This window comes from Natator depressus, chromosome 13 (assembly GCF_965152275.1).
Source record: "Natator depressus isolate rNatDep1 chromosome 13, rNatDep2.hap1, whole genome shotgun sequence".
In the NCBI taxonomy this organism is placed as follows: domain Eukaryota; kingdom Metazoa; phylum Chordata; order Testudines; family Cheloniidae; genus Natator; species Natator depressus.
Window position 1 is genome coordinate 2,245,709 of NC_134246.1, and position 27,802 is coordinate 2,273,510.

The 27,802-nt window shown below is 49.0% G+C and overlaps 1 protein-coding gene across 2 annotated transcripts in view; it reads left to right on the top strand.

The window, feature by feature from the left end:
- NOL4L (nucleolar protein 4 like) overlaps nt 1-27,802 on the top strand; it is a 97,092-nt gene that overhangs the window by 49,996 nt on the left and 19,294 nt on the right. Inside the window, exons 1-2 of one of the 2 annotated variants that reach the window (XM_074969742.1) lie at nt 7,122-7,198; nt 16,412-16,553. In XM_074969742.1, coding sequence (XP_074825843.1) covers nt 16,445-16,553 — 109 coding nt within the window. In that variant the 5' untranslated portion in view covers nt 7,122-7,198; nt 16,412-16,444. Of the gene's footprint in view, nt 1-7,121; nt 7,199-16,411; nt 16,554-27,802 lie in introns of those variants that run through there. The other variant, XM_074969741.1, reaches the window with a different exon arrangement.

The following is a 27,802-nucleotide window of genomic DNA, read 5'->3' on the forward strand; positions in this document are numbered from 1 at the left end:
GGAGGGGGGTGGATGGGGCAGGGGTGCCGGGGGGGCTGTCAAGGAACACGGGAGTTGGATGGGGCAGGAGTCCTGGGGAGCGGGCCACGACCCCCTCATGGGGTGAGGAGGGAACCGGTTGTTAAGATTTGGGCAGCTCCCTTCCTCACTGTAATGTTGTGCAGCTTTCTTAATTGTTTTTGGTAAAGTGCTTGGAGATATGCAGAAGTGCAAAGTATTGTCAGTGCAAGTGAACACACTCCTAGTGTCTGGTGCATATTAACTACTGGCACACCGCTAATATGGCCCACTCGCTTTAGCCTGGAACTGAGCACACTGAATAAGTGGTGTCAGTATTCCTCCAAAATTAATATACTTCTGTCTTTATTAATTTACATTTCTTCCTGACCATTGTGAACCACATGTTAATCAAATGACTGAATGTGTTCAGTCTGCTGTCGTCAGGATAGTGACTCTTCCCAGTAGAATGACAAGCTTCATGTAACTTCTCCCCCCAATAAAATCCTAAACAAGTTCAGATATCAACCTGTTTAGTGAGTATATAAAAAAGCCTTCCACAAGAATCAACAAATCTGTAAAGATGTGATGCTGCAAAATTACAACACAGCTTATTTTTTATTATATGGTATTTTTTCCATACAATGGACTTAATGTATCTAATGCAGTGTGTCCAGTACATGCAAAATGCTTCATAGCCAATAAATCTATGTAGGCTCTGTATCCAGCTCAGCCACAGACTTGCAATGTGATCTTGGTAAAGTCAGATAAATTCTGTATATTTCAGTTTCACCATCTCTAAAATGCAGATAACAAAACCTCAGAGAGGGATTGTGAAGCCAAATTCACTAATGCTTGTAAAGCTCTTTGAGAGCCTTGCATGGAAGTGGTTTAAAAGTGCAAAGTATTAAAGAAGACGAGACTCTAATGTTCTGCTTTTTAACCCTGATCTTTGAATTTCCACACTCACTTTTGCATGTGCATCTATTAAACCCACTAAAGTAGGCTTGCACCAGGTTCAGTAGCACACGCCATGAAATTTAAGCACTGTGACAAAGTTCCTGCTCTACCTTGGTGGGTCTTGTGCTTATTGGCGGATTTGCTTGCCTTGGAGCTTCACAGCAGCCCTCAGTTTGGCCATTTTTCTGAACCCACAGTCCAGGTCGACTCCTCCTGTGTCTGACCAGGAGTTGTGAGGATTTGGGGGGAACCCGGGCCCGCCATCTACTCTGGGTTCCAGCCAGGGCCCTGTGGAATGCAGCTGACTAGAGTGCCTCCTGGAACAGCTGTGCGACAGCTACAACTCCCTGGGCTACTTCCCCATGGCCTCCTCCCAACACCTTCTTTATCCTCACCATAGGATCTTCCTCCTGGTGTCTGATAATGCTTGTACACCTCAGTTCTCCAACAGTCCGAGTTCTCACTCTCAGCTCCTAGTGCCTCTTGTTTCCAGCTCCTCACACGCACACCACAAACTGAAGTGAGCTCCTTTTTAAAACCCAGGTGCCCTGATTAGCCTGCCTTAATTGATTGTAGCAGCTTCTTGATTGGCTGCAGGTATTCTAATCAGCCTGTCTTAATTGTCTCCAGAAGGTTCCTGATTGTTCTGGAACCTTCCCTGTTACCTTACCCGGGGAAAAGGGACCTACTTAACCTGGGGCTCATATATCTGCCTTCTATTACTCTCCTGTAGCCATCTGGCCTGACCCTGTCACAGCACCAAATGATCTTATATACATGTACAAAACAACTGTGCAGCCACTTTTGTGTAATAAGTTGTGCTTACAAATGGGAACATTCAAAACCAGAATGTGGCTTTGGACTGGCTAAAATTTTGGCCTTAAATGATTCAGTTCCGTACCTTCTAATAGCTACTGTGTTGAAACTACTTGATTCTATTTTCTGTGGCCAAGAAATATGCGGCAGCATTTAAGAGTCCTTCTATCCGTGTCAGTCCTTATCACAGTGTAAACATACCACCAGGTGGTGTGCATTAATACTCAGAGTGAAATTGATAGGAGACAGAGGGACTTGGAATTTCCATATTTACTCAGACCCTAGTGCTGAGACTTTGGAAGTGCCCAATACCTGTTACTTCCAAAGAAGGCAACCTCACCCCAAAACAATCCTTTCTCTCCTCTTTCAGATGATGGTGATTAGTTTACGCCCTAGAGGATGAAGCTGCATTTCCTTTGTATCTCTTTATTTTAGCTCCTAGAACTGAGGATTTTATTTATGCCTATGCCACTGATTAATAACTCTTATTTTTAAAGAAAGATGGAATTATAACTAAGGGTGAACAAGCTAAAGTACATGATGCAGCCCACAGAAAAGTTTCACGGATCTTCTCTCTCTCTATTTCCTGACTTCCCTAAGCTATGGACTGCCAAAAGGATGATGTGAAAATAGATTATCCTGCTAGTATTCTTTGACTATGGCTGTCTCTCAGCAACTTGCTTTCCAGTGACACTCTCACCCCTTTTTCCTTACTGGCTTCATTCATAAAAGGTTTGCATTTTTTAAAGCTAATTCTCTAGGAGGGTTCGGTAGTGATGTAGAATCTAATGCAGTAAGGTCCATCTTTTCATTTAGCCTGCTTAGCCAGAGGCAAAAGGGCATCAAGTGACTTGCCCAAGATTGCTCAGTGAGTCAGTGACTGCTCTGGGATGAGAATTAAGATCCTCCTAGCTCTCAGTCTTTTGCACTAGTCACTAGATGCAGGACTGATATTAATCAACAAACATATCTGTTAAATGAAGCTGCTGTGTAGTTTGTACCTTCATTTGAGAGCTGCCGTGGTAGTTCTTGTGGAACTTTGCCATGGGAAACTATGAAAGATGTAGTCAGTGTATTATTTAGTATGCACATATACACCCACAAGTGTGCTAGGTGCTTTACAGACAAAAAGCACAACGCAGCTCCTGTTGGGAAGAACTTTTGCTAGGGCTCCCATGCTACAGGCTGTTCCAGGCAAGAGAACCCCAGTGGGGAGCCCCAGGGTTTCTGCACGGGTGGCTTCTTGTGCCCATGTGAAATAGCTTTCAGCTGCTGGGCCTGAATGAACAAGTCACAAAGGAGTGGGAGAAGGAAGGAATGTGAAATAATATTTTTAATTATTACAATTTTACTTATTTCCTTTTTAAAAAATCCTTTAAAAACTAACTCCTGGTCCTTACTACTACAGGGATTATTGTTACTGAACCTGTATCAAACTGTCTGCCCCTTCCCCCTGGATCCAGAAATAGCTACGAAAGATACATTAGATAAAATTTGATAAATGCCTAATTCACTTAGGAGTCTAAATCTCATGGGGATTTGAACTCCTAAATCACATAGGTGTTTTGAAAGTTTTACCCATTTTCAGCTAGTTTAGGCCCCAGATTAAGGTTTGGTATGAAAGAGGAGTTCTCATATGACCAGAGACAATCTCAAATATTTGTTTGAGGACCATGTGAGATGCATGTGAACTAGGGCTGTCAAGTGATTAAAAAAATTAATCGTGATTAATCACACTGTTAAACAATAATAGAATGCCATTTATTTAAATATTTAATAAATGTAAATTGGTATTCTATTGTTTAACAGTGTGATTAAAAGTGCAATTAATTACCATTAATTTTTTTAATCACGATTAATTTTTTTTAGTTAATCGCGTGAGTTAACTGCGATTAATCAACAGCCCTAATTTGAGATCATTGTACCTGCAGAATGCAACAATGGGGAACTGTACGTGCATCTACCCTTTGTGTGCGTGGACACGCCATTGGTATGCACAAATGCAGGGTTTTGCTCATGCAAAGGGTGGGTATTCATTTTACCAAATTCACCCATTTTACCCGCCCTTGGAAATGGGGGCCAAAAAGAGTCGTCAGTAGATTGTGGAGATCTTCATAATAAGCTCGTCTCTCTCCTTTCTGACATGCTTTGCTCAGCAGTGAAATAGTTAATGTTGAAATATAAATCATCATACCTGGGCATCGGTGTTAACACTCCACTGAGAATAATGTAGCCATTCATACCTCTCAGTGTGCTATGGGCTGTCTGCAGACTCAGCCAGACATCACCACACTTGGGTCAAGTTTTTAAGGATTTCTTCTCAACCATAACAGCTGAAGACTTCAAAAAATAAAAAAGGAAAGCTGAGATTCTGGAGCACAAGGCGCCAGTCTCAAAATAACTAATGGATCCCTGGCCTGGGTCAGTTAGAATCCTGCCTGAGGGGCAACAAACATAAGAACGGCCATACTGGGTTCAACCTATGGTCCATCTAGTCCAGTATCCTGTCTTCTGATAGTGGCCAAAGCCAGGTGCTTCAGAGGGAATGAACAGAACAAGCAATTATCGAGTGATCCATCCCATCGTCCAGTCCCAGCATCTGGCAGTTGGAGGGTTAGGGTCACCCAGAACATGGGGTTGCATCCCTGACCATCTTGCCTAATAGCCATGGAACTTACCTAATTAATTTTTGAACCCAGTTATATTTTTGGGTTTCGCAACATCCCCTGGAAACGAGTTCCAGAGGTTGACTGTGCACTGTGTGAAGAAGTGCTTCCTTTTGTTTTAAATCTGCTGCCCGTTCATTTCATTGGGTGACGTCTGGTTCTCGTGTTATGTAAAGGGAGACTGTAGGTGGGGAGAAGGACACACTTCAGCATCCTAAGGCATGGTGGGGCAGCAGTGCTCTCCCTGAGACACAACCTCTCCCAGAGCTGTGGTGGGGCACTGTGGCTACATACACCCAGTGCAAGGCCTGTGAAGTACAATTGAGACCTGCAAGTGACAGGCTGTTTCTGCATCAAGGTCTCTTCCCTGAGGAACTGCTACAATTGAGATTGTACATTTAAAAAGTGATGTGAATCATTCTGTTCCTTGCAAACTAAGGGGTTGCTATATCCACATCCTCCCCTCGCCCCACCCCCCCAACATTGCTGCGCGTGTGGGGGCAGCAGTATCCCAGAGGGGACTCAGTAGGGGACATACAAGTTGTAGTATCCCCATTGCCCTCCACAAAGGGAGGGCAGCTTTACATTCCAGCAGGGACCTAATAGGTAGAGGCAGCATGGGAGATACACTGGATCATTGCATCCCCTGGATGGATTCCCTGGTCCTGCCCACTCACAGGGCTGTGACTGCCTGCTCCAGGTTCCTCCATTGCAATGATAGCTTGCCCTGGTGTACCATTGCTCATGGCTGATTTTGTCCCCAGGATCACTTAGCTTGACGAACATAGGCAGTGAATGGTGTCCCTAGCCTCTGTTTGCCAGAAGCTCGGAATGGGCGACGGGATGGATCACTTGATGATTACCTGTTCTGTTCATTCCCTCTGGGGCACCTGGCACTGGCCACTGTCGGAAGAGAGGCTACTGGGCTAGATGGACCTTTGGTCTGACCCAGTATGGCCATTGTTAAGTTCTTTATCGAACCCTAGATTTCTCACTTCACCTACAAGTTTTCAAACTCCCCTGATGTAATATGTTACTTTGGTCAGAGTTTATCTGACTGGATCCATGGACCCCAGTAACGCGGGGAGCCCTTTCTGGTGGTTTGCAGGACAACCAAAAGAGATGGAGATTGCAGGGGGGAAGGTTGGGTACCAAAGAGACTGGGAGAGCAGAGCATGGTTGGTTCACAAGATTATACCACGTAATTTTCTATAGAATGACGTTGCCCTGAGCACACCCCCCTCTGTGTAGCATGGCTGTTGGAATGTCTCTCATTGCTGCTTTGTATTTTTCCATGGTTACAGTGTCTCTGTGTAGCACACTCTTCCCGACTGTACTACTGTATTTCCTCCTGAATAACAATACTTAACAGGTAGCAGGTACTTCAGTGTTACTGTTTCTCACTGGCCAGCCCCCTCCCGCTGGCCCTTTCCCAGTGTTATTGTCCAAGTCTGGGCAGCTGTGCCCTCCCCCCACTATTGCTGTGTCTCTCTCGGCACAGAGCCTCTCCCCGGTTATTGTATCTCTCCCGGCACAGTCTCACGCTGTGTGTGTCTTACGCTGCCTGTTCAGGAGCTGTGTTCCCCCCAAACTACAGCATTTCTCTCTGACACTGCCTGTCCTCTAGGATGGCAGTCCTAGGCTCTCACAGCCGACCGTGCCCAGGCTGACTGTCTCTCCCGTTAGAAAATGGATGGGCTCAGTCTGCTCCTCCCCACACCCACTCTCCACCCCGCGCCTGTCTCTCTGCGTCCCCCCACAGTGTGAGCGCGCCGCTGTCCCGCCCCCGGCGATGTGTGTCTGTCCCACCCCCCGGGTCACTCCCTGCCCCCCCCCGGCCCCACATGCACAGTGGGGCTCACCCCGTCCAGCCCGCCTGTGCTTCCTCCTCAGCAGTGTGTGTAACCCCCCCCGTGTCCGTCCGTCTGTCCCTGCAGCGCTTCCCTCTCTTCACCCCAGAGCCCCCCCCGCCCTGGGTCACCCCCCCCCGTGTCCGACTGTCCCTGCAGCGCTTCCCTCTCTTCACCCCATGCCCCCCCGCTGCGTGTCACCCGCCGTGTCCGTCCGTCTGTCTCTGCAGCGCTTCCCTCTCTTCACCCCAGAGCCTCCCCCCCGCCCTGGGTCACCCCCCCCCCCGTGTCCGACTGTCCCTGCAGCGCTTCCCTCTCTTCACCCCAGAGCCCCCCCCCGCCCTGGGTCACCCCCCCCCCGTGTCCGTCTGTCCCTGCAGCGCTTCCCTCTCTTCACCCCATGCCCCCCCGCTGCGTGTCACCCGCCGTGTCCGTCCGTCTGTCCCTGCAGCGCTTCCCTCTCTTCACCCCAGAGCCCCCCCCACCCTGGGTCAGCCCCCCCCCGTGTCCGTCTGTCCCTGCAGCGCTTCCCTCTCTTCACCCCAGAACCCCCCCCACCCTGGGTCAGCCCCCCCCCGTGTCCGTCCGTCTGTCCCTGCAGCGCTTCCCTCTCTTCACCCCAGAACCCCCCCGACGCGTGTCACCCCCCGTGTCCGTCCGTCTGTCCCTGCAGCGCTTCCCTCTCTTCACCCCCGTGCCCCCCCCGCCGCGTGTCACTCCCCCCGCGCCCCCCGCTCCCCCCGGGCCGGGAGTGACGCGCTCCGCAGCGCCAGCCCCTCTCGGCGGGCAGCAGCTGGTTGTCAGCCGCTCCGGAGCGCGGCCGGGCCAGCGTCCCCTCCCGTCCCCGCACCGAGCCGCCGGGCTGGCGCAGGCCGGCAGGCCCCAGGCGCGGCCCCGGCCCCGCAGCAGGTAGGCACCGGGCCCGGCTCCCCGCGGCGGGCGGGGGCCGTTGAGCCGCGGGGCCGGGGAGAGGGGGCCGGGCTGTGCGGGGCTCCGGCGGCCGCCGCGTCCCCGTGCGGGGCCGGGGTGTTTATCTCGGTACCCTCGGGCTGGGCGGGGGACACAACTGCCCCCTGCCCGGGCCCGCGGGGGGCGCCCCGGCGGCTGGGGGGCAGGCGGTGTTCCGGGCCACCTGGCCCGCGGGGCAAAGCGGGGTTGGGGGGCACAGCGGGCGCGGGTGGGTGTTGGGGGGGGTGGGGGCGCTAGGGGTGGGTTGGAGCGAGTTTGTTGGGGGTGCAGGGGGTCACTGGGAGTTTGGGGTGCACACAGGGCACGGGGAGTTGGAGGGTTTGTTGGGAGGTGCACACAGATCACCGGGAGTTGGAGGGGTTTGGGGGAGTGCACAGGGGTCACTGGGAGCTGGAGGGGTTAGTTCGGGGTGCACAGGGGTCACGGAGTTGAGGAGTTTGTTGGGGTTGCAGGGGTCACTGGAAATTGGAGGGGTTAGTTTGGGGTGCACAGGGGTCACTAGGCGTTGGAGGGGTTAGTTTGGGGTGCACAGGGGCACTGGGAGCTGGAGTTTGTTGGGGGGCAGCGATCACTGGGAGTTTGGGGGGCACACAGGTCACTGGGAGTTGGAGAGGTTTGTTGGGAGGCGCACACAGCTCATGGGGGGGGGTTGGATGGTGCTAGTTGAAGGTTGCCCACTTCTCTGTGGGGTTGGAGGTGCAGGCAGGTCAGTGGGGTGGATGGTGTTTGAGTGGAGGGGGACGCAGCTCATTAGCGTGAGTTGCAGCGAGTTTGTTGGGGTGCGCGCATGGTGTTGGGGGGTTGTTGGCACAGGTCACTGGGGTTGGATGATGGAGGAAGTTTGTTGGGGTACGTTGGGGGCCTAAGCTCAGGTCACTGGGGTTGTTTGGGTGCATGTGCCCAGGTCGTTGGGGGCTGGACGGGGCTAGGGCTGGACCGGGCTGATGGTGAGGGGGTGAGCCCTGGTTAGGTGGTGGCCAGGGCTTAGCAGGAAGGGTTGGATGTTGGGGATCAAGGATTTCATGGCGGGTGCCATGTGTTGAGGGGGTTGCATGGGAAGGGGTGTTTTGGGGGGGGTGCACCCTGCACCGTAATGCATTGCTGGGGGGAGGGGTTGCCTAGCGGGGTGCAAGGGGGAATTGCGGAGGACGGCTGTGGTTGCGGGGCGAGTGTCCTGTGCCGGGTGCGGGGTTCCGCGGGGTTCCGTGCGCACCGCTCGGCATCGGGGCGTGCAGAGAGCGTGGTCCCGTTTGTGCCGGGGGGGGGGGGGGAAGAGATTTCGCCGTTTTTTAAACTCCCCCTCTGCGTTCTGATTCCATCTCCCCCGGTTTCAAACCGAACCCGGCTGGCGGTGGCTGCTCCTCCCTCCCTGCTCCGCTTTCCCGGGAAGTTCTCATTAGCGTCTCTAATTAGCATTATTCCTGGAGAAAGGTTAAGGTTAGAGCGTCCTTCCCTTATCGGGAGAGCGGCCTCCCCCTTCCCCGGAAGAGCACAAAAGCGCAGAAAGAAAGTGGGAGGAGGCAGATCAATGGGGGAAGCTACAGACCCATTAATTCACAGGGAACCTTTCTCCCTCCCTGAAACATCGATTTTCCCTTTCCCTGGTGCACAGGGCACGAGAATAATATCACGCTGCACCTAGAAGGGGCTCAGGGCTTTAACATTTCGCTGGCTCTGCGCCTTATTTTCCTCCCATTTCTGGTGAGGGATTGTGCTGGAAATAGCTTTCTTCCTAGAGGTAAAGCCCTACTTATGGGTCAATCCCTGCTTCATGCTGAAACCCCTGCCTACCAGGGCTGGAGCTATTTACACACATGATCAGACGGATTTGCCTTACTGATCTATTTATTTACATATATTTGGATGAGTATAAATGGAAAAAATGAAACTTCCTTCCTTTCAGAGTTCACATTTCACACTGCATAGATCTGAGCCCCACCTGTGTGCGTAGACACTACATTGGCAATAATCTTACAAACAAATAAACAGCCTTTTCACTCTTTAGGCAGTTTGGTTATTTTTCTGTATTTAGCTCATATTATACAAAGGAAACAGGCTAGTCAATTTCAGTTGTTCATAGTTTCTAGCCAGTTTCATTTCTACATTTTCAGGCATTAATCCAATAGTCCCTTGGTGGGAAACTAGAGGTGGGGTGGGGGAAGGATTGTTAGAGTCTGTTCTTGCACTGTTTGCTACTGCTATGAAAATATATTGACCAAAATGTTCCTATTGATTATATGTCGTGCAAAAATATGTTTTCACAAAACTTTCAATTTGGGTCTAGATTGGACCTGGCAACATCTCTTAATATCTATATACTCAGACAGTCACATTTTTGATAATTTTTTACTGTGTCCATGGAAGACTAAAGTATCCTTTCATTCTGAGCAATTTATGGGCTAGGAGGTTTAATCGTGTCCTTTCATATAAAATCAAATGCTTGTTTGATTTTGACCAAGATCTGTTTGCATGAAGGTGGATTGAAGACTTGCACCTTAAACAGAGTATTCAGACATATAACACGTTAATAGTACCTGGCCGTAGCTGTAGTTGCTTGGAAAATTCACACTTTCCCCCTCAGTATCCTACAGTAGCAGTTTTTCAACCTGTTTTCATTTGCAGATCCCTAAACATTTTCAAATGGAGATGCAGACTTCTTTGGAAATCTTAGACATAGTCTGCGGATCCACAGGGGCCTGTGGACCTCAGGTTGACAACCACTGTCCTATACCCTTTGTTCAGCACCTCCCAAATGAACAGCAAGAGCACCTGAAGATTCCACCCAGCCCGGAGGGCAGACATTCAGAATCGGTTGGAAGAATGCCTGCTCCTCCTTGCCTTGGGTAATGACATCTGGAATGTGCATGTGCTGTTTAGTAACAGTCTCTTTTGGGGTCTTTTTCCCAGAAGAAAAGAAAGATCTTAGGAAGGAGGGAAAATATAAGACAACAGAGCTCATGAATATTCCCTGGTCATGTAAAATATTCAGCTAGGTCTCATCTCACCTGATTTGGTGAACTAGTAAGAATGAATTCTTATTTTTTCCATGTCCTAGCAAGGGCTAAGCAGCTTCTTTCCCCTTACTCTATCACACAAGATCATTCTCTTCTAGGGTGTAACAGGATTTACTATAAGTAAGAACTCTAGTCAACCTGATAGGAAAGGCATCCATAATATAGTGTTGGTTTGTAATGTATAGAAATAGGTACCAGATCTCATGGATTCCTAACTCTAAAACTGAATTGAATCAGCAATGCTTTAGCTTTGTTGGGCTCTGTGGTGCATTATTTGGCTGCTACAATATCCAGTGCCTTTGACCTGAGGAGTTTTATCCTCCATTATTAAGCCTTTCTGTGAACTGAAGTGGTTAAGTTAAGGTCAGATGTGGTTCAGTACCTTCTTGGCATGCTCAGAAGACTGTGTTTAACACTTGCTGACATGGAGATGAGGCTACCCTTTTGGTAGGGTATTCCCCCAGACTGATACTACCTTCAAGGGGGCCAGCGGGAGGTGCCGTCCTTCAAGACAATATTGTGGTAGCATTCTCCCAAATTGCTGCTGCGTACAGGTAAAGCAGCTACAAGGGCAGGCAACTATGCCACATGGAGTTGGTTCTAAAAAAGGTGGCTGACTCCATTGTAAAACTAACACCGGCAAATGGTGACTGTGCTTGTCACCTGTCTGAGCGAGGTGGAGCAATTGGTATTTCCGTTGAAATTTTCTTTTTGCGAATACAGACTAAGACGGCTGCTACTCTGAAATCACCACCCTAGATTTTGGTTTCTGGAGTCCACAGAAAAAACAGGCCAGGGTAGTGTGTCATGCAAAAAAGTAGGGATATACTTCTAAATAAAACCAGATAACCTCAAAAAGAAAATAAGCAACACAGCAACAACAGTTCTCAGATCCTGGAAAATAAATTGTGATATAGAGGGTGTAACTGACTTTGGAGGCATTTGCAAACCAGTTCCAGAGAAACTGAGCCTACCTGTAAAATAAGCCGGTTACTGATATCGCCTGCATATATTTACAAGGCATGGTTATAAGAAGAGCTTTCCTACCCTGCTCAGTTTCAGCCTGTGGTGTGAAAGGTTGTTCTTTAAGAAGTTCTGAGGAGAAAAGATTATTCATGAAAAAGGGAATCATTGTCTGGTGATTAAAGCACAAGATGGAGTTCTGCGATCTAGGTTCTGTTCCTGGATCTGCCACCAACTCACTCTGAGGTTTTCAGCTAATCACTGCAGCTGTTGGTGACTCAGTTTCTTCAGTTCTGAAATAGGAATACTATTGCTCTAATTCAAAGAGAAATGGTGGGGCTTAAAATTCACAAATGTTTATAAAGTGCTTGAAGATTCTTGAATGGAAGGTACTATAGATGTGCAAAGTATTAATATTGCACATGCATTTTCTTTTGCTAACTAGAATACCTGTTTAGATCAAATCCATCTGTAGAGCAGATGTGAATATTGGACTGGAGAGGAGGAGAGTGGTAGTGATGTTTTTCCAAGTCCCTTGCTGTACCTGGAGTCCTTGTTCAGATATTTGGGTGTGGCCCTGTGAATATACTCGACAGGCACTCGCTTTTCTGAAAGGCAAAGGAGCTGCACGAGTATTTCATGACCCCTAATCATTCAATCCCATGAACACTAGAAATGAAGCAACAGAACTTTACTGCAGTGTGAGAAGATCTCTCCTGAGAGCTGGAAAGGGGAGGGATAAGGGAGTGGGAGGGAGGAAGGAAGGTTAGGTTAGGAAGGAGGGAGCAAGAGAAAGAAAAAGAGATTGTGCTCGCTGATTAGGGCAGCTGCTGTCGCTTTCATCTGTGTCATGACTGGCATGGTACGGGTGAAGAGAAGGCAAATCTGGAGCCAGGCTGTGGTAATGGACTGTGTTCTTTTTTTAATGAAAGTTTCATTTGAAGTTTGTTTACAGGAAAGAAGAAATTAGCGGAGAGAATTCTCCTGAGAATCCAGAGAGGAAAAGAATGAGCTGCCTGACTCACAGGCTGAAAGGGAGGGGAAGGGCAGATTATATTTACCGTATTGCTCTGAATTGTAGCTGGTGCTACTGTTCAAAAATTTCACTTAATCTGATGAGGCTTCAATAAGCGTCTCCTCTGTCCAGTCACAGGATTGGTATTCAGAGCAAAATTAGAGGGGATTTTTCCATCAGATGTTTTGAACTGGCTTGTTTCATTAGTTTTGACACCATGCTGTATTTGGGTGCACAAGCCTTCTTGTGCTGCAGCCAGAAAAATTATCCCTCTCATACAAGCTGAAATGTAAGTTATCAGTGGAGTCCTAGCTGGGGAAAAAAGCTGTAGGGTATTGTTTGGATGGGTCTCGCATCACTGGAATCTTCGCTGGCATAAGGAGGGCACTGCCAGGAGTCATTGCTGGCATTGATAGGGCATTGCAAGGAAGTCACAGAGCTCAGGGCCTTGTTTGCTTGACAGGATACGCCGATGAGGAAGTTTGCACTGGTGGCAGTTGTAGTACTAGCTAGTAGTGACAGGACACTGCTAAGGGCATCTTAAATGGCTAAAGCCAGAACCTGGGTTAGCAAGGCAGCAAAGGAAGATGCTACCTCTCACATCCGTGACTCTGGGCTGTGTTGCAGTTTAGAGAGACTGGAAGAGCACCAAGGGCAGCATTATGTGGGTGCTGCTGTAAGGAACTTCAGGAGCCATTGTGTGTGGTTGTGATAGGACACTGTTTCGAGTTAGCTTTGGGTGATGTATTGATTGGACACTACCAAGAGGCAGTTCCCATTGCTGGCTTTATGTGTGGTATTGATGGGGTACTGCCATGCTGCTGGTCACACTGCTAGATCTGCATGCTGCAGAAACGGGGCGCTGCTGCCAGGAACTTAATCCTGCTGGAGTCTTTAAATGTAAATGCTCTTGTTCTCCTAGTTGGAGTCCAGGCTGAAAAAGGTGCGGAGGACGCCTGCCTCTGTAAGGTTCCACCTCAATAGCATGGTCTTTTTGCTGATAGGTCATATTAGAGACTGCTAGTCATGCCCTGAGTCTTATTGGACTTCAGTCATTTACAGCTGGGTCAGTTTCTCTCTCGATATCTCTCGGGTAAATTAATGCTTTGGATAACAGGCCAATATATTGTACTGAGGGGGATTTTATATGTAACCCAGCGTTTCACAATACGCTGATAGGAAAGATGCTCTATGTACATGTGTGCATAAACATACAGCTGTACATACGTACTAGAATCCAGTATCCCATGGGTGAGCTTGTGGGTGCTGAGACAGGGCAGTCTCCTCTAGAATTTGCACCTTAAAGATATTTTCTTAAGCATGGGCCTGGCCATTTTCATTCAGCCCTGCAAGATGCACTCTGGGCCCAGTCCTTCTCTTGATGTGGACTGGTCAGATGGAAAGCTGTGAGCAGCAGGAGACCTTGGCATTTAGTCTGTCCAATTAAGATCACTGTTCCAGGTTAAGCTTTGTAAGGATGCCCAGATACCATGGTGATGGTCGGTTGGTGTCTCTCTCTATACCTATATATAATGTTAGCAGTGGAAGATCCCCTTCCAGTTCAGTCTATGTGTAAGAGGAGGATATTTTTGGTATGTCTATACTGGGGGGGAAAAAACAAACAAAAAAAAAAAACACAACACAAACACGGCAGCAGTTCTCAGAGCCTCAGCAGTTCTCAGAGTAGACATTCCTGCTGTGGCTAGAGCCAGGCTCTGAAGCCCAGGGAGGGGAGTGGGTCTCAGAGCCCAACCAGGAACATCTACACTGCTATTTTTAATGCTGGAGTGAGAGCCCTGCCTATCTAGGTCTGTAGACCCAGGCTCTGACACTCACTGCCCCAGGGTTGTTGGTGTTTTTTTCTTTTTTTGCAGTGTCAGCATACCCTTAGTTTCATAATAGGTAATCAGATTAAAACTTTTAGAGAATATTTAAGGTCATAGACACATACATTGAATAGGCATTATTGTCCCCAGCCATGTCAGTTCACGTTTGTCAAAAATGACGTTATAACCATGAATTGCAAATGAAGACAGAGAAAAGTTGTATGGATCTTAGCCAAAATGCCAAGAAAAAGTGCTGTTTACCCTGAGTGTCCCCTGTTGGGCCAAGCATGTGTGTGCTTCTGCCTGGGTTCTAGTCGTGTATGTCCATGCTTGGTTGGAAGTGGCATGCTTTAGCACTGTCATGTGAGCATGAGCGTGCCCGTGTCCTTCTAGTGCAAGAGTGCACGTGTGGTTAGTAGAAGCCTCCCTGTGTAGCTGTGCCCAGTGTATGATTTTACAAATGTTCAAGCTGAGGCTGTACAGAAGCTATAAATTCCAGGAAACTCCCTCTGAGGCACAACTCAGTGAGGAGGGGGTTGGGGGAGGGAGCAGGCTAAACCCAGCAATTCCTGCCCTGAGTGAGCAGATGGCTCTTCAGGGACAAGGAAGGAAGAAAGGTCAAACCTGTTCTTACAGAATTTTGTTCACAATTTAAAAAAAAGTCTGCCGGAGGCAGAGCAGCTTTACAAAGGTGCAGGTGCTGGTTGGAGGGGCACTTACTTGGTGCAAGGAAGAGGAGTGGGGATTGGTCTGGAGGGAAATGGAGAGGCTACAAGCCCGTGAAAGGTTGTTTTAAATATAAGGCAATAGTAGCTAAAGCAGAAAGTGGCTCTGGGCACGTGTTCAGTGTCTCCAGCCCACAGCTTTTGATGGGGTCTCGGTCTTATTTTGGGAGGGAACAAGAGAAAAGGCAGATAGAGGAACCATTACAGCAAATGCGTTGCATATCCCCATGTTATCAGTGCTTCCTTCATTACAGTGTGTTGCTGTGGCCTCTGCTTGGAAGGCCCAGCTCTGTGGTTCCTTAGCTCTTCCTTTCATTCAGAATCTCACTGCTGCTTTTATAATGATGATGATTTTGAAATCCAGTGGCTGACCTTTTGGCTCTGGAAGCTATCCAAGGGCTGTGTCTTGAAGCACAGTAAAGGTTAGAAAGGAGGAAGAGAAAGAATGTCCTTGCAGCTGTGGGAGTGGGAGAGAGGAATTTAATCTATGCCATAGGAAAGTCAGTGGGATTGCTGAGTGAAGGTGTCCATGGCTTCTGAAATGGCATGTTCCCTCCTCAGTGCTGGCAGTTTTCAGAGCAGCAGGACTAGTGAGTAGAGCATTAATTAAAAAAATGCAGGCCTCCCTCCTGCTACAGATTGCAAGGGTGCATTTCACGCTATCGTGGTGTTGCGTGTGGTTCATACATGCTTGTACCGGAGAGTGGAAGAGCCTCCGGGTCACATCTTGGCTTACCCAACTCCATGGGTTTCTCTCTGCGGTTAGACATCCCTTTCTGCAGAGGAACCCAGAAAATTGGGGTTCTACAGATGTTTCTGGATCTTGCCTGGGCTCGCTATTCCCCCTCAGGTCCCATTTGCATCACTTTCATGGTGTTACTGTGGCTTCTTTGGCATCTCTGGCCCTGGCCCTGCTGAAAAGTCCCAGGAATCTGCAAGCAGATCCAAGGGCCTGTGAAGCCTTCGAAGATCCTAGTCTCATGCTGAAAACCAGAGGTTAAGCGTTAGGCTGCAGGTTCTTAGGCCCTGTCCACACTACAGGCATATCCCCTGCTGCTGTGTATGGGCATATCTCCATGGAAATCAGAACTGGTCTGCAGATTTTCACCAGTGGCTGATCTGGCCTGACCCTTCCTGCTCGGTTAGAGAAATGGTGGTGGTGGTGTTTGGGTGTGCGTTTTTTGTTTTTAAACACAATGTTCAGTCTAATACTTTTCGAAACCATTTGAAGAAAGTCACACCCTGTCCACGCCACTTGCAGAGCCATTTATCTGCCACGGACACACTGTAGTGTCGATGGAGATTAAAGGGTAAACTGCAGGGCTCAGCCATCCGCTCCTACAGGATGCATGCTCTTTCTAATTGTCCTCAATTACAGACTGTGCCATTCCTCAGGCACGTCTTCAAACAGGAAGCAGAGCACTGGTGCTCTCCGCAGGGGAAATGCTACCTAGCCCAGAGCATGCTGGGAAGGGCTATTTTCAGAGTCCCTGAATGCCAGGAGGTGAACACGTTTCTTTGGGGATGCAGGAGCTGCTGCACCCCCAAAGGGATGTGGTCAGGAGCTTCAAAACCAAAGCAGATTTAACCCTTTTGCCGTTTGCTTTTAGGATGAGACATCGGTGAGCAGCGAGGATTTTGATATGAACGACTCCACATGGATCTCAGCTGACCAGCATCTTAACTCCAGTTTGAGCCCCAGTCAGGACGAGAGCATGCGCAGCCCTCAGAATCTCCACAGCCAGGAGGATGGTGAGTGCTCCTGATGTCCATGGGGCAGGGGAAGGGAGGGCTGCACATCTTTGGCATAGGTGGTTTTTAGTCACTCATTAAACTTTAACTGCTCCATTTCAATCCGATGTCCCACCTGAGGGATGGATTTCATAGCAGTACGTGCCCAGGGACTGCACTGGAGTCAGACCCCTCCTGTTGGTACCACATGGAACTAGTGTACTTTCCATCTCTCTCAGTGCTGCTGGCACCTGTCTGGTGATACTCTGTTGCAGGTGCTGGTTGTGATAAGGGCTCTGTGGGCTGGGGCATCGCAGTGTGTTTAAGTTTTTCATGAATCCAGATAGTGAATAAGAGACACTTCCTGCGACAAGAGGCAATGGAGTCACCGTGATATGCACTGGACACACTTGTTCCTAGAGCTGAACACATTGGCAGGGCTAGAATCAGGTCTGAGCACTGTGATGCAGGAGGTGCAGAGGGAGGGATGAAGGAGCATGGCAAGGCCCTGGGATATGGGCTTCGCAGCTGGAAGCATTCAGTTGAGTTACACGTTTCGGAGTGGTTTTGATCCCCAAGAAGAAGCTGGGTGCTCAGCAGTGGGAATGGGATGCATAGATGAGTAGTGGGGGTATCTGCCTGGGTAGTGCAGGTAATTAAGAAGGGTCAAAGTTGAGCAGCATGGAATGTGTGGGAGGAGGCAGGCTGGTAAGGAGGGGTGTTGTGCTAGCTCCGTGAAACATGTTGGCTTTAAAAAAAGTAAATAAGGGGTGGAAGTCTGCTTACAGGTCAAAGTTCATCTCCATGGTATTAGAATGAGAGTCAAACTACTGACTCTGCCCCATTCTCAAGTGGCTGAATCCCTCATTGTCTCCAGAGGGCTCTGTGCAGAGGCAGTTTGAGAGCTGATAGGAAGTGGATGTATCTTGGGGCAACTCAGATCAAGTTAGTGGTGCTTTAAGAGAAGGGACTGGAAAACCACCCTGTATTGTGAGAAAGAAAGGGCTTTTGGGCCACCATATCTGCCTGGCGTGGGTTTTAGCCACTCATGGCCAGAGGCAGAGTGTTGGTGCCCTGATGCGTTGTCCACTCAGATACAACGGGGCAAGTTTGGTTTACGTTGCAAAGCTGCTGTTTTGAGAAACTGCTGTTTTTAAAGCTAGCAGCGCCTGCCCAGTAGGCTCACGCAGGCAGCAGTAAGGATGTGAAACTTGCCTGCTCTGCAGGGTGTCCTGGTGTCAGTGGTAGAAGACAGTCTAGCCCTTCTCCGCCCCCTCATGAATACATCGCTAAGCCCAGTGCGGTCCAATTGCAGCACGGTAGGTGGAGGGGCCTGTTGAGGTTAACACAGCTTGTTGTCACACCACTTCCCAAGTGCTGCAGAAGTGATGCTTAGAGGGGCTTGGCATCAGGCTGTGCCATCATCTATTGCACTCAGCACTCTGTTCTTCAGCACATGCTCAAATAAATTGGTTAGTCTCTAAGGTGCCACAAGTACTCCTTTTCTTTCAGCACGTACTATCCTCCACACCTATGGTTCTAGGCTCGTATTTCTCTACTGCACTGTACTTTGCAGCTCTGGTGACAGAACATTTCCCAGCCCATGGTTTGTGATGCAGCATTGCATTCCAATGCCTGTCATTCATGAATGCTCTAGAATGAAATGCTTTGGATCCATTTCCCCAGCGCTGCAGTGTGCTAAAGGACAATGGTTTAGGCAGAAGCTTAAGATTTCTTCACTGTGACTAAAGTTTTGTCTCCCCACCCACTTTGGGAATTGCAGTGTGAGTATCATGGGAATAACACTTCTCTCTCCAAGGGCGAGTATCCTTTCTCAAGGATGCACAGCCCACAAAAGCTCTACACCCTGGAGGATGGTGAGTGCTCCTGATTTTTGTGGGGCTGTCATGGTGCAGGTGTCAGTATAGGGCAAGGGGAGGAAGGGCTGCAGATCTTTGGCACAGAAGGTTTATAATCACTCATTAAACGTTAAGCATTCCATTTCAATCAGGCTCCACACCTATGGTTTCTGCTTAGGGAAACACTCTCTTCTGTAGCTCCTTTCATTCAGTTCAGGGGCCGAGTAGAGTTTAAACTGTACATGTGATTTCTTCTCCCCGTCGAGTCTGTGCACATGCCTCTCTCATATGGGTCAGGGGGAGGAGAGCGATGGAATATACTGATCAGAGGTGATAGAGACAAAGAATAAGCATGCTGGCTGTGGAGGACACTTTAATTGAAACCAGATTATTGGGGTCTATATTAGACTGGCTGATACTATGGAATTTTACAGGACTGACTAAGATGATTAGGGATGATTTTGTATTTCCAGTGAATACCAATGGCCCATATCACATGCTGGAGTGAGTTCTAGGATGTGGGCTGGTGCCACTGGGATGGAAGGCCTTGGCCAGTCCAGTTGCCAGCAACATCAAGAACGGAATCAGCCAGAGGGTGTGATGGGAAGGGCTGAGAGGGAAGGAATGAAGTGATGCTTCAGGAACAGGAGACAAAACAGAAGTGAGAAAGATGCAATGGTGGGAGGGATAGTCCAGGACAACAGCTGCTGAGAGTGGGGGAAATGGAGAGGCAAATGGGGCTTAAAGGGAGAGAGAATTTAATGAGCCACAGTTTTTAAACCATGCCCATTTCCTTGGAGTCCTGGGTCAAGGGTCTGTCCCCTTACGGCTATCGAGTGGATATGGCGATTTTTTTATTGCCCAAATTTGTCTATTTGTCCGTAGGACAGGGACAGTCCAGAGTGTAGCAATGCAAACACCCTGCCCCTGACCTGAAGGGGCCATGCCCTCTCTCTCCCCAGCTGGGTGGATGGCCAGGACCATTCAGTCTTTTACCCTCTCTGCTGAGACGGCCAACAAAGGGACCAGTTAGTCCCCATTTTGTAAGGGGTTTTGGGGTGGACATCTGTCCACTAGGAACTGGATTGAGGCCATCTGCTAACAGCCTTGTCACAACAGCCCTGGGTTGGATTTCAGCAGCCAGCAGGTGAAGGGGCAACTCCCTGAACAAACACTGCACTACAGCAGGAGTTGCAACTGGACAGCGTAAACACACTTTGCATTTAAGTGCCAGGTCTTGTAGGAGTCTGAGTGAGTGCTTTGGTCTTCGCATTGAATAGTGAGGGCTGTTGTTTTCAAGACCTGATAATGGCTCCAAAACTGTGGCCATGGATTACTCCAGCAAGCACAAGAAACAAGTCGTTGGCTGGGTCAGTAATAGGGCAGGATGCACAGCTGGAGCAGTTGGCAGGAAGGGATGTGTGTGTCAGATATTTCGTTTGACAAATAGAAAAAGAGGTACCCGCACTCTCAAGTATCTCACAACATGGAGCAGAGTCCAGTTTCCTTCCTTGTCTTTTAAGCCCTCCTTAGACTTGCCTCATGAGCTGTGTCTGTTTCAGTTCTCTGTTGCTCCCACAGTCCCAATGCCAGTGGTGCGTGAGCACCTTCTCCTCTGCAGTTCCCGTCCATGGGAACAGGCACATTTCATCTTTTCGCTTCCTATCCTTCCTCTTCAGTGTCTGAAAATCTCTGTCCTGCTATTGTTTAGCTGTAAAGGCATTTGCAATATACATTCCATGAAAGACTGTTTACAAAAGAAAGTTGTAATGCACAGTTGCCATCTGATCAGAGGGACCCAGTGCTAAGATCATGAATTGTAGATAGATTTCAAACTTTATTTTAAGGACAAAGCACCAAGTTCCATGATTTGAAGAGCCCTACAAGGAAATGCTATGCAGAACCTCCCAATTGGTTTGGCAGCCTGTTCTGAGTGTGATAGTGTGTGTGGTGGGAGGGTGCACAAGAGGCAAGTTTGTCTTGCCTTGGGGTGTTGGCGTCTGCTAAATCTTTAGGGAGCAATAAGCAACTCAGACAAAAACCACCTTATTCTGTCTCAGTGCTCAGAAACCTTGGCCTGCTATTATCCTGCTGCAAACTGTGTGTCAACCTTTGAAACAGCAAAGGGACCCAATTAGAGCTAATGACTTTGGTACATACCAACAGGGATAGTAAAAGACACTGTCTGGGAGAATTTCAAAGGCCCTGTATCAGCAGCAGAGGTGGGGTTCACATACGATTGACCCTGCTAACTGCATAAAAGTACACAGAGTGAGCCATGGGGTCCCACAGTGCACAGACTCACTCTACAGCACAGTAATAGTGCAAGAACCAGCTCCTTCCGTTTTCTTGTGTGTTACTCTGCTGCTCCCGCAATGGGAAATGTGAGGTTCTTGCACATCCCCTGCCCAACTTGAATGTTACTCATATCTTAAGTTGCCCAAAAGGAAGTGACTGGATGCCCAAAGCCTGAGCAAAGATGAATGGGAACTTTTTACTACCAACTGCGAGAGCCATTTTCCAGGACAGCCTGGAGGGATTAATTTGCTGGGGTCAAAGAGATGATCACGGTATCACCACCTGGTATAGTGTCAGTGTACAGTGCAGAATTTGCCTTTTCCTCTCCAGGCATCCCGTGCAATCATCCAGTCCAACAGAACACAAGTTACAGAAACTTGCTAGGCAAATGGGCCTCATGGCTTTCTCGTGCCCAGGAGGTTACAGGGAGCTTTACCTCACTGCAAGGGGTGAACCATTTTCTTACTAGTTTTGGTTCTGCCCTTCTCCATCTGGCCGAACTTGTCAACCATAGAGAAGTATAGTGAAATCTATCCATTGCGCATGCAGCCTGGAGGTCTGTCCCCATCTCAGCCAGAGAGTAATACCCAATGCCGCAGTGAATCATGGCACTAGGACATTGTATTTCTACATACTGCATTATGGTGCATTTACTAGTAGATTACAGATTACAAATCATTCAGACTAAATACCAAGCATTTAGGGAGGCAGGTCCCTGGATCATGTGTATTTATGGTGGTTTTTTACTTGCTAACTGGCTCCTGATGGTCTCTCTGGGGCTAGTATGGAGCAGCGAAGTCCCACCAGGTTTTCTAGGAGTTCTCCCCAAAATGGGTAATACATTGCAATCCGTGACATTGGCACAAAGAACTGTCACCACTCAGCTACCTTAGTCAGGGATCAGGCTGCAGGTGCTCTCAGCACAAAGCATGGGGGAGGGAGAAGGGATCTTAACCCATCCCCACATCAGTTTAACACAAAACAAAACAAAAACAAACAAACAGTCTAAGGAAAACCAGCCCTTGAGCGTAGACTCATTTCCCTACCGCAGGGAGTGGGCAGCACAGCATTCTCCTGTGTCACTGCTGGGACAGATCCCCTTTCAGCCAAGGCATGCCTTGGTACTGATCCAGTGTTTGATTGGCAGGGCCACTGCAGAATCTGTTCTGCGTCGGGGAGTGGTCACTAATCCCCACCCTAAGAGGAAGGACATGATTAACCTGCTTAGTGCTAAACAACCTATCAGGGATGTCCCCTGGAGATGCTCCTCAAGGCCGGGGGAAGGAAGCATTTCCCTTGAGAATGTTTTAAGGAGGCAGCTATGGGGCAGATACTGGGGGTATTCCTTGGACATGCTCCTCCAGTGGGGCCTGGGAGGAGTATCACAGAGATTCCTTGGACCAACCACTGTGGATTGGGTGAGGGGTGAAGGCAGTACACAGGATGTCCCCAGACACCCACCTCCTTTCTGGTGCAGTTTGTGCACTGTGGTGCATGGTTACCTTGGTGTGTCACAAGGCTTTAGACTTCCTAAGCAATTTATTGCTGGACATTCTGCTTGGAGAGGAGCCTCCCAGGAGAGCATGGGTCTAGGTCAGCACGTACCAGGAACTGGGGTTTACATTCATGCAGCAAGTTCACCATTAGCTATCAGCATTGCTGCACCCTCAGCTTACAGGCTTCTCAGGTGCCCAGGTCACACCTGGTACTAGCCTCCAGCATGATGCTACTTGTTCCCCTCAGACATGACAAAAGCTTCACTCCCAGCCCCTCAGAGCTGCTGCACACTTTTCTGCTTATACATATAGGGCTGTAACAGGGTCACTTACCACATCCAGTAGCATATCCATTCCTCAGTTTCCCTTCCAGGCTGTAGTGTCTATCAGTGGTCATTGTGGTGCTTTCAGGCCCTCCAGTCAAAGCAAGAGCCCACCCCTTCCAGGGTAAGGAATGAAAATGCATCCTTGGCCGCCCAGAGTCTTCATCTCCATTGACACAGGGCCTTTGTGACACTCCTTCACCACCCCCAGGCAGCATACTTCTTTCCTGGGCTCTCTCTGGGCTCCATAATCCTGCACCCTTCTCAGGGTCTACCCCAGTCTCCCCCATGTTAATACAGGGCAGAAGAGGGTAGGGTGCCTCTCATCCTCTCAACAAGGCCTGGCTTGGGCCCCTAAACAAGGATCTGTACCCACACCAGGCCTTGCCTCAGACCTTTTCCTCCTCTGGAGACACCCCTCCTAGTTTTTTTTATCCTGTCTTCTCACAGGCCTTTTCCACAATCCCTCTTGGGCTGAGTGCTTCCCAAGCTCACTTAAGTGAACACACCCCCCCCCCCCCCAAGCTTACCCAGCAAACTGCTACTCCCACCACTTAATGGAGAGGCTGCACTTTATAGTTCCCAGCACACCTGCCTCTCGGTCACATGACTGGGGAGAGAACCCTGGCACAGATGTGGAGACTGGGCCTGAGCTCCTCTTAAAGGTCCAGCTCACCTCCGGAGAAGGGGCAAGTTCTGTTCTCAGTCACATGTACGCAACCCCAGGGACTTAGTGGGGTTTCAGGCAGGGGTGTAACTGAGGGCTGAATTTGACCCATAGAACATTGACAGCCAAACTCGCATTTCTGTGACACTCTGAGCACACATGTCTGATTTCCCATGCAGGTAACTACCAAATAGCTTCCTCTCAAATCACAGTCCAGTGAGTACTGCCTTGGGCCATTGGCTGGCTTCCTGCAGATTTCACCTGGTGGCCCATCATCTCTCTTGAGGCTCCCTGACTCTGTGCTCTTCCAGCCCTCCTGGATCTGTCATCAGTGTAGAAGTGCTACAGCCCTTGCAGCAAGGATCAGTAAATCCTGCCCACCCCGCTAGAGTTCTCTCAGGGCAGCTGTTCTCTTTCCTAGGCCCTTTCCAGACTAGTCACAGACACCTTAGGTCAGCTTCTTTGAGGAATACGAGGCTTTTGAAGCCTTTTCTCTTGCTGCTGCTGCAGGTTTGGGAAATCCAAAGCTGCTCCCGAAACATCCTTGCTAGCCTGTGCACGCTCTCTGTCCAGGCTTTCCTTCCTGCCTGGCTTCTGCCTGCCTTTGCTTTTAACTAAAAAACATCTTCTGCCAGATGGTAACACTTTCTGCATGTAAATCAAGCAGAGCTTTCCCTAAATTGCCCTCCCAGTGCCTAAGCAGCGATGCAGATTAAGCCAGTTAATTGATGGCAAATTTCACCCCTTTCCCTGTTACTGTTTAGTTTAGTTATTTTGGATTTTATTGACCAAATTCACCAATTACAGAAGTCCCCAACTTAACCACAACACAGGCTCCAGCCTGGTGAGTTTTTCCCATGCCACTCAGCCTTTATGACTCCCCCTCACCCAAGAAGTACCCACTTGTGGGGTTGAGAGGGCATCTCTGTCTCCATAGCCCATTGAGCCATTGACAGCCAAAGAGGGGAGCAGCTGGTGTCAGTTGTGATGATGCACATCTGCCCACTAGGAACTGTGCTTAGACCCACCAGATGCATTTGCTATGGCTGGCAGCACTGACTGGCTCTCAGGCAGTAACCACCTTCGATCCCTATTGGCTGGGTTTGAATCGGCTTGCCAGCAATGGAGAGATGAAAGGCTCCGTCTCCCATTCCTAATCCCTGACCCATCCTAGAGCCCTGCCCTCATTTCCCATTGACAAACGTAGACTCTTTTTTAGAACAAACCAAGCCTAAAACCTGTTAGAAAAGGAAAGAGAAAATCCTTCTTAATAAAAGACCTAAGGGCAAAACTTGGCTGCACAGTGGCGAGGGAAGCATAGTGCTGGGAGGGCCACAATATGGAGCATGAGGGGATGGCACAGGCCATCACATTAGGAAGAGGAAGACCAGGCCAAGGAGACTGCTTGTCGAGATGTTGCTGTTCTGCTGTGTTGGCTTCTGGGCTTTGGCTCCCGTAGGCAAACTGGAAAACTTCCATCCCTCACAGATCCTGAGCAGTGCTCTAGTCAGCCACTCCTTCTGCCTGTACAGCAAAGCTGGCCTCATGCCATTACGCTGGCGGGGGGGTGAGGGAGAGGGGGGAAATGCGCTGGGAGATAGCACGAGGAGACACCTTTTCTACACAATGCAGGAGAGAGCAAACAGCACTCCCTTGTCAGCTGAACTTGTCAGTAGAGACACATTGTGTCCAGCATTACCAGATGTCTGGCTCAGTGAAGACACTGGCAGAATACAGTCAGGGGGGTGGAGGATGGACACTTTGTCTGGGCATCACGAGGTTTGCATTAATGCAAAAAGACAGGAAATAGGACGTCTTAACTGGATATTGGCCAGCCTCACCTGCTCTGCTCCCCTGAACAATTTTTTTAATCATCTCAAAGGAAATCAGCCAGGCAGGCACTAGAGAAGATGGGCTTCCTGGTAATGGGTCTTCATCCCTGCCTCTTAGTGGGAGCTGGGGCTGGATCGAAGCAGATTGGCACTGCCTGGCCCCTCCTCTGGTCATTGGGTGAGGAGGAGTCCTTCAAGGCTGCTCTTTTGCCTTTAATTAACATTGGTCTCCCTCCCAGCAATGGCCCCCGCACGAGGCCCCCCATTCTCACTCTGTCTCTCTAATTTGTATTGAGTCTCTCTCCTTTGCAGCCTCTCCTCTTTCTCCTCCTCCCCCTTCTCATCTCTTTTGTGAGTGAATAATTGATGGCACTTTTCATCTTCCTGGCTGTTGTTACAGTGAGACGTCGGTGAGGTGCTTTGAACAGTTTTGACAGTCGTTTTAAAGCTAGATGTAAAGTTCGGGGCTGGTGACATTTCAATGTGGAAAGGGTGTATTTCCTTTTGTAGTGAAGGGGAGAATCTGTGCCAGAGACAATGGCCTCAACACGGAGACTCCGGATGGGCGGTTGGCTTATTACATGACAGGATCACGTGTGATCCCGTGAGAACAGGAGCTGGTGGTACTGACCCAAACTGCTTCTAGTTCTGGTAGATAATCACAAAGCCATCGAAAGTCCTGCATGTTGACTGGTGGAGGATGGCAGAGCCCTTGAAAGTCCTGCACAGCAATTGGTCAATTATTCCAGAGTCCTTCAAAGTCCTGGGTGGCGATTGGGTGGGCTGTGACAGAACTGTGACTGAGTGGTGCTGTTGTTTTGCTGGGAGGTTCCCGTGGGCTGCTGGCTCTTACATAAGCTCACTGTTTTCTGAGTCAAAAGAGGGTTTTGTCTCCAGGCTGGAGATGTGACAGGCGGAGGAACAATTTGCCCCATTCATCTCTAATTCCCTCTTTGGTCGGCAGCACATTGCCCTACGTTAAAATAGACGTTAAACCCAACCACTTCCCGGCCATAAAACCGCCTAGGGAGCAGGTGTTGGAAATCTCCCCTTCCCTTCCCGATCTCTGCAAATCCAGTGTCACAGAAATCAAGGATAATCCAGGCGCCTCCTTCAAATGAAAATGCTGAGCCCTGATTAATGTGTTTAGTAAATGACTGATCCCCCCACTCGAGCCTTCCTGAAGAGCCACGAGCCATTTGCCTGTCCCTCCCTCTACGCTTTCCTAGGATTGGTGAAGCTGAAGAGAGACTGGAGATGCTGCTGTCAGCTTCCTCGCTCCAGAAGCCACACAGTGCTCCCTTGGATGCTCATAACTATGGCGGAGGAGCTTTGAGTTTGCAGCCAAGCATGTGTTCAATCAGCAGCTGCACCAGAGAACAATACTCCTGCCTAGAGCACGTTAAAACAAGGCCTATGCAACTGTGGCTGGTGGACAAGCTGGTTTTCTGCACAAGCCTGGATTCATAAGACAGTTTTGATTTTCAGTCTTGTTTCAGGCCTGCATTGCCAACCTGGACCTGTTAAATTCCAGTTCATGGGTTTCAGTGTCTCTCAGGATCAGAACTTCTGCCATCGGAATTCCAGCTGCCAAAGATTACATGTGAAATTTAAATATTTTGTTTTCTGAATGAAAGATCAGAACAGTTAAAAGTTACATTGTTTTTACAGTTCCATCTGCCTCAATTAGGGCTTCGGGGTGCATGGGGACTTCCAGTTATCCTCATTGGAGGGGCTTCTCACTTAGCCAAACTCCAGCTGAGAGCAGAGAGCTCATGAGCACCATTCCCTCTAAGCTGTGCGCGTGTGTGCATGCACACAGATCCTAAAGCCCACACACACGGTGAAACACCGCGCACACAAAAATTTGCACAGAAGCACAATTTGCACAGAAGAAATTTTTTGCGCACACGGCCTGTCAGAAATTAGAGGGAACATTGCTCATGAGGCTTGTGCTGTTGGGATAATTAATATATTCATGGCTGCATAGCCCGGCTTTGCTCCCCTGCTGTTCATAGAGTTGTACTGTTTGGTGTATGTGTGTGTTCCGGCACTCGCCAGCTCTTTGTGGAAACGTGTACAAATCCCCAAAGTTTCACACTTTTTAACACTAACAATTATTTGTCTGAGAATTCAAACTGGCAACGCATCCCTCAATACTAGCTATTCTCCAAAGGTTGGTCATCCAGTCAGAAAGCAGCAACAGGCCCATGTGGACAAGGCGACCAATCGCAACACAAAATAGCTTGGTTGAAGCAAAGAACTCAAACACCCCACAGGGCTGGAATTTTCCCAGCCAAATGATCTGGCAAATGGTTACAAATAACAAAATTGGGATTGGTTTATGAACAGGAAAAAAGGCTAAATGGTCCCTCGACCCCCTTGCTGTGGGGCAGCTCAGGCTTTGTACAGCTACTTACATTTCACTGACGCTCAGTCCTGCTCTTAGCACAGCGTCGTGGTGAGAGCGTGATGGGCTGGCACTGGTGAAATCTCTGTGTTCAATGTGCTCTAACCCAGGGAGTCCTGTTGCTATATTCCAGTGCACTAGGTATCATTCATGCTCTGTTTAGAGAACCCTCCACTTGTACCTGGGAGGGAGACCTCTGCCCTGCCAGCAGAGCCCCTTGCTTTTGTTCACAAAATCTCCATATTCAACCCTCAGGCCTTAGGGACTCCTTGCTCTGTGTTTTGTCCCTTTGCAGTGTAAGGCAAGTCAGTCTTGCTGACCCCTGTGTTGGTGACAATTATTGAGAGAACCTCACGTGTAGGTCGTGAACAGAAGGAAGCCAGGA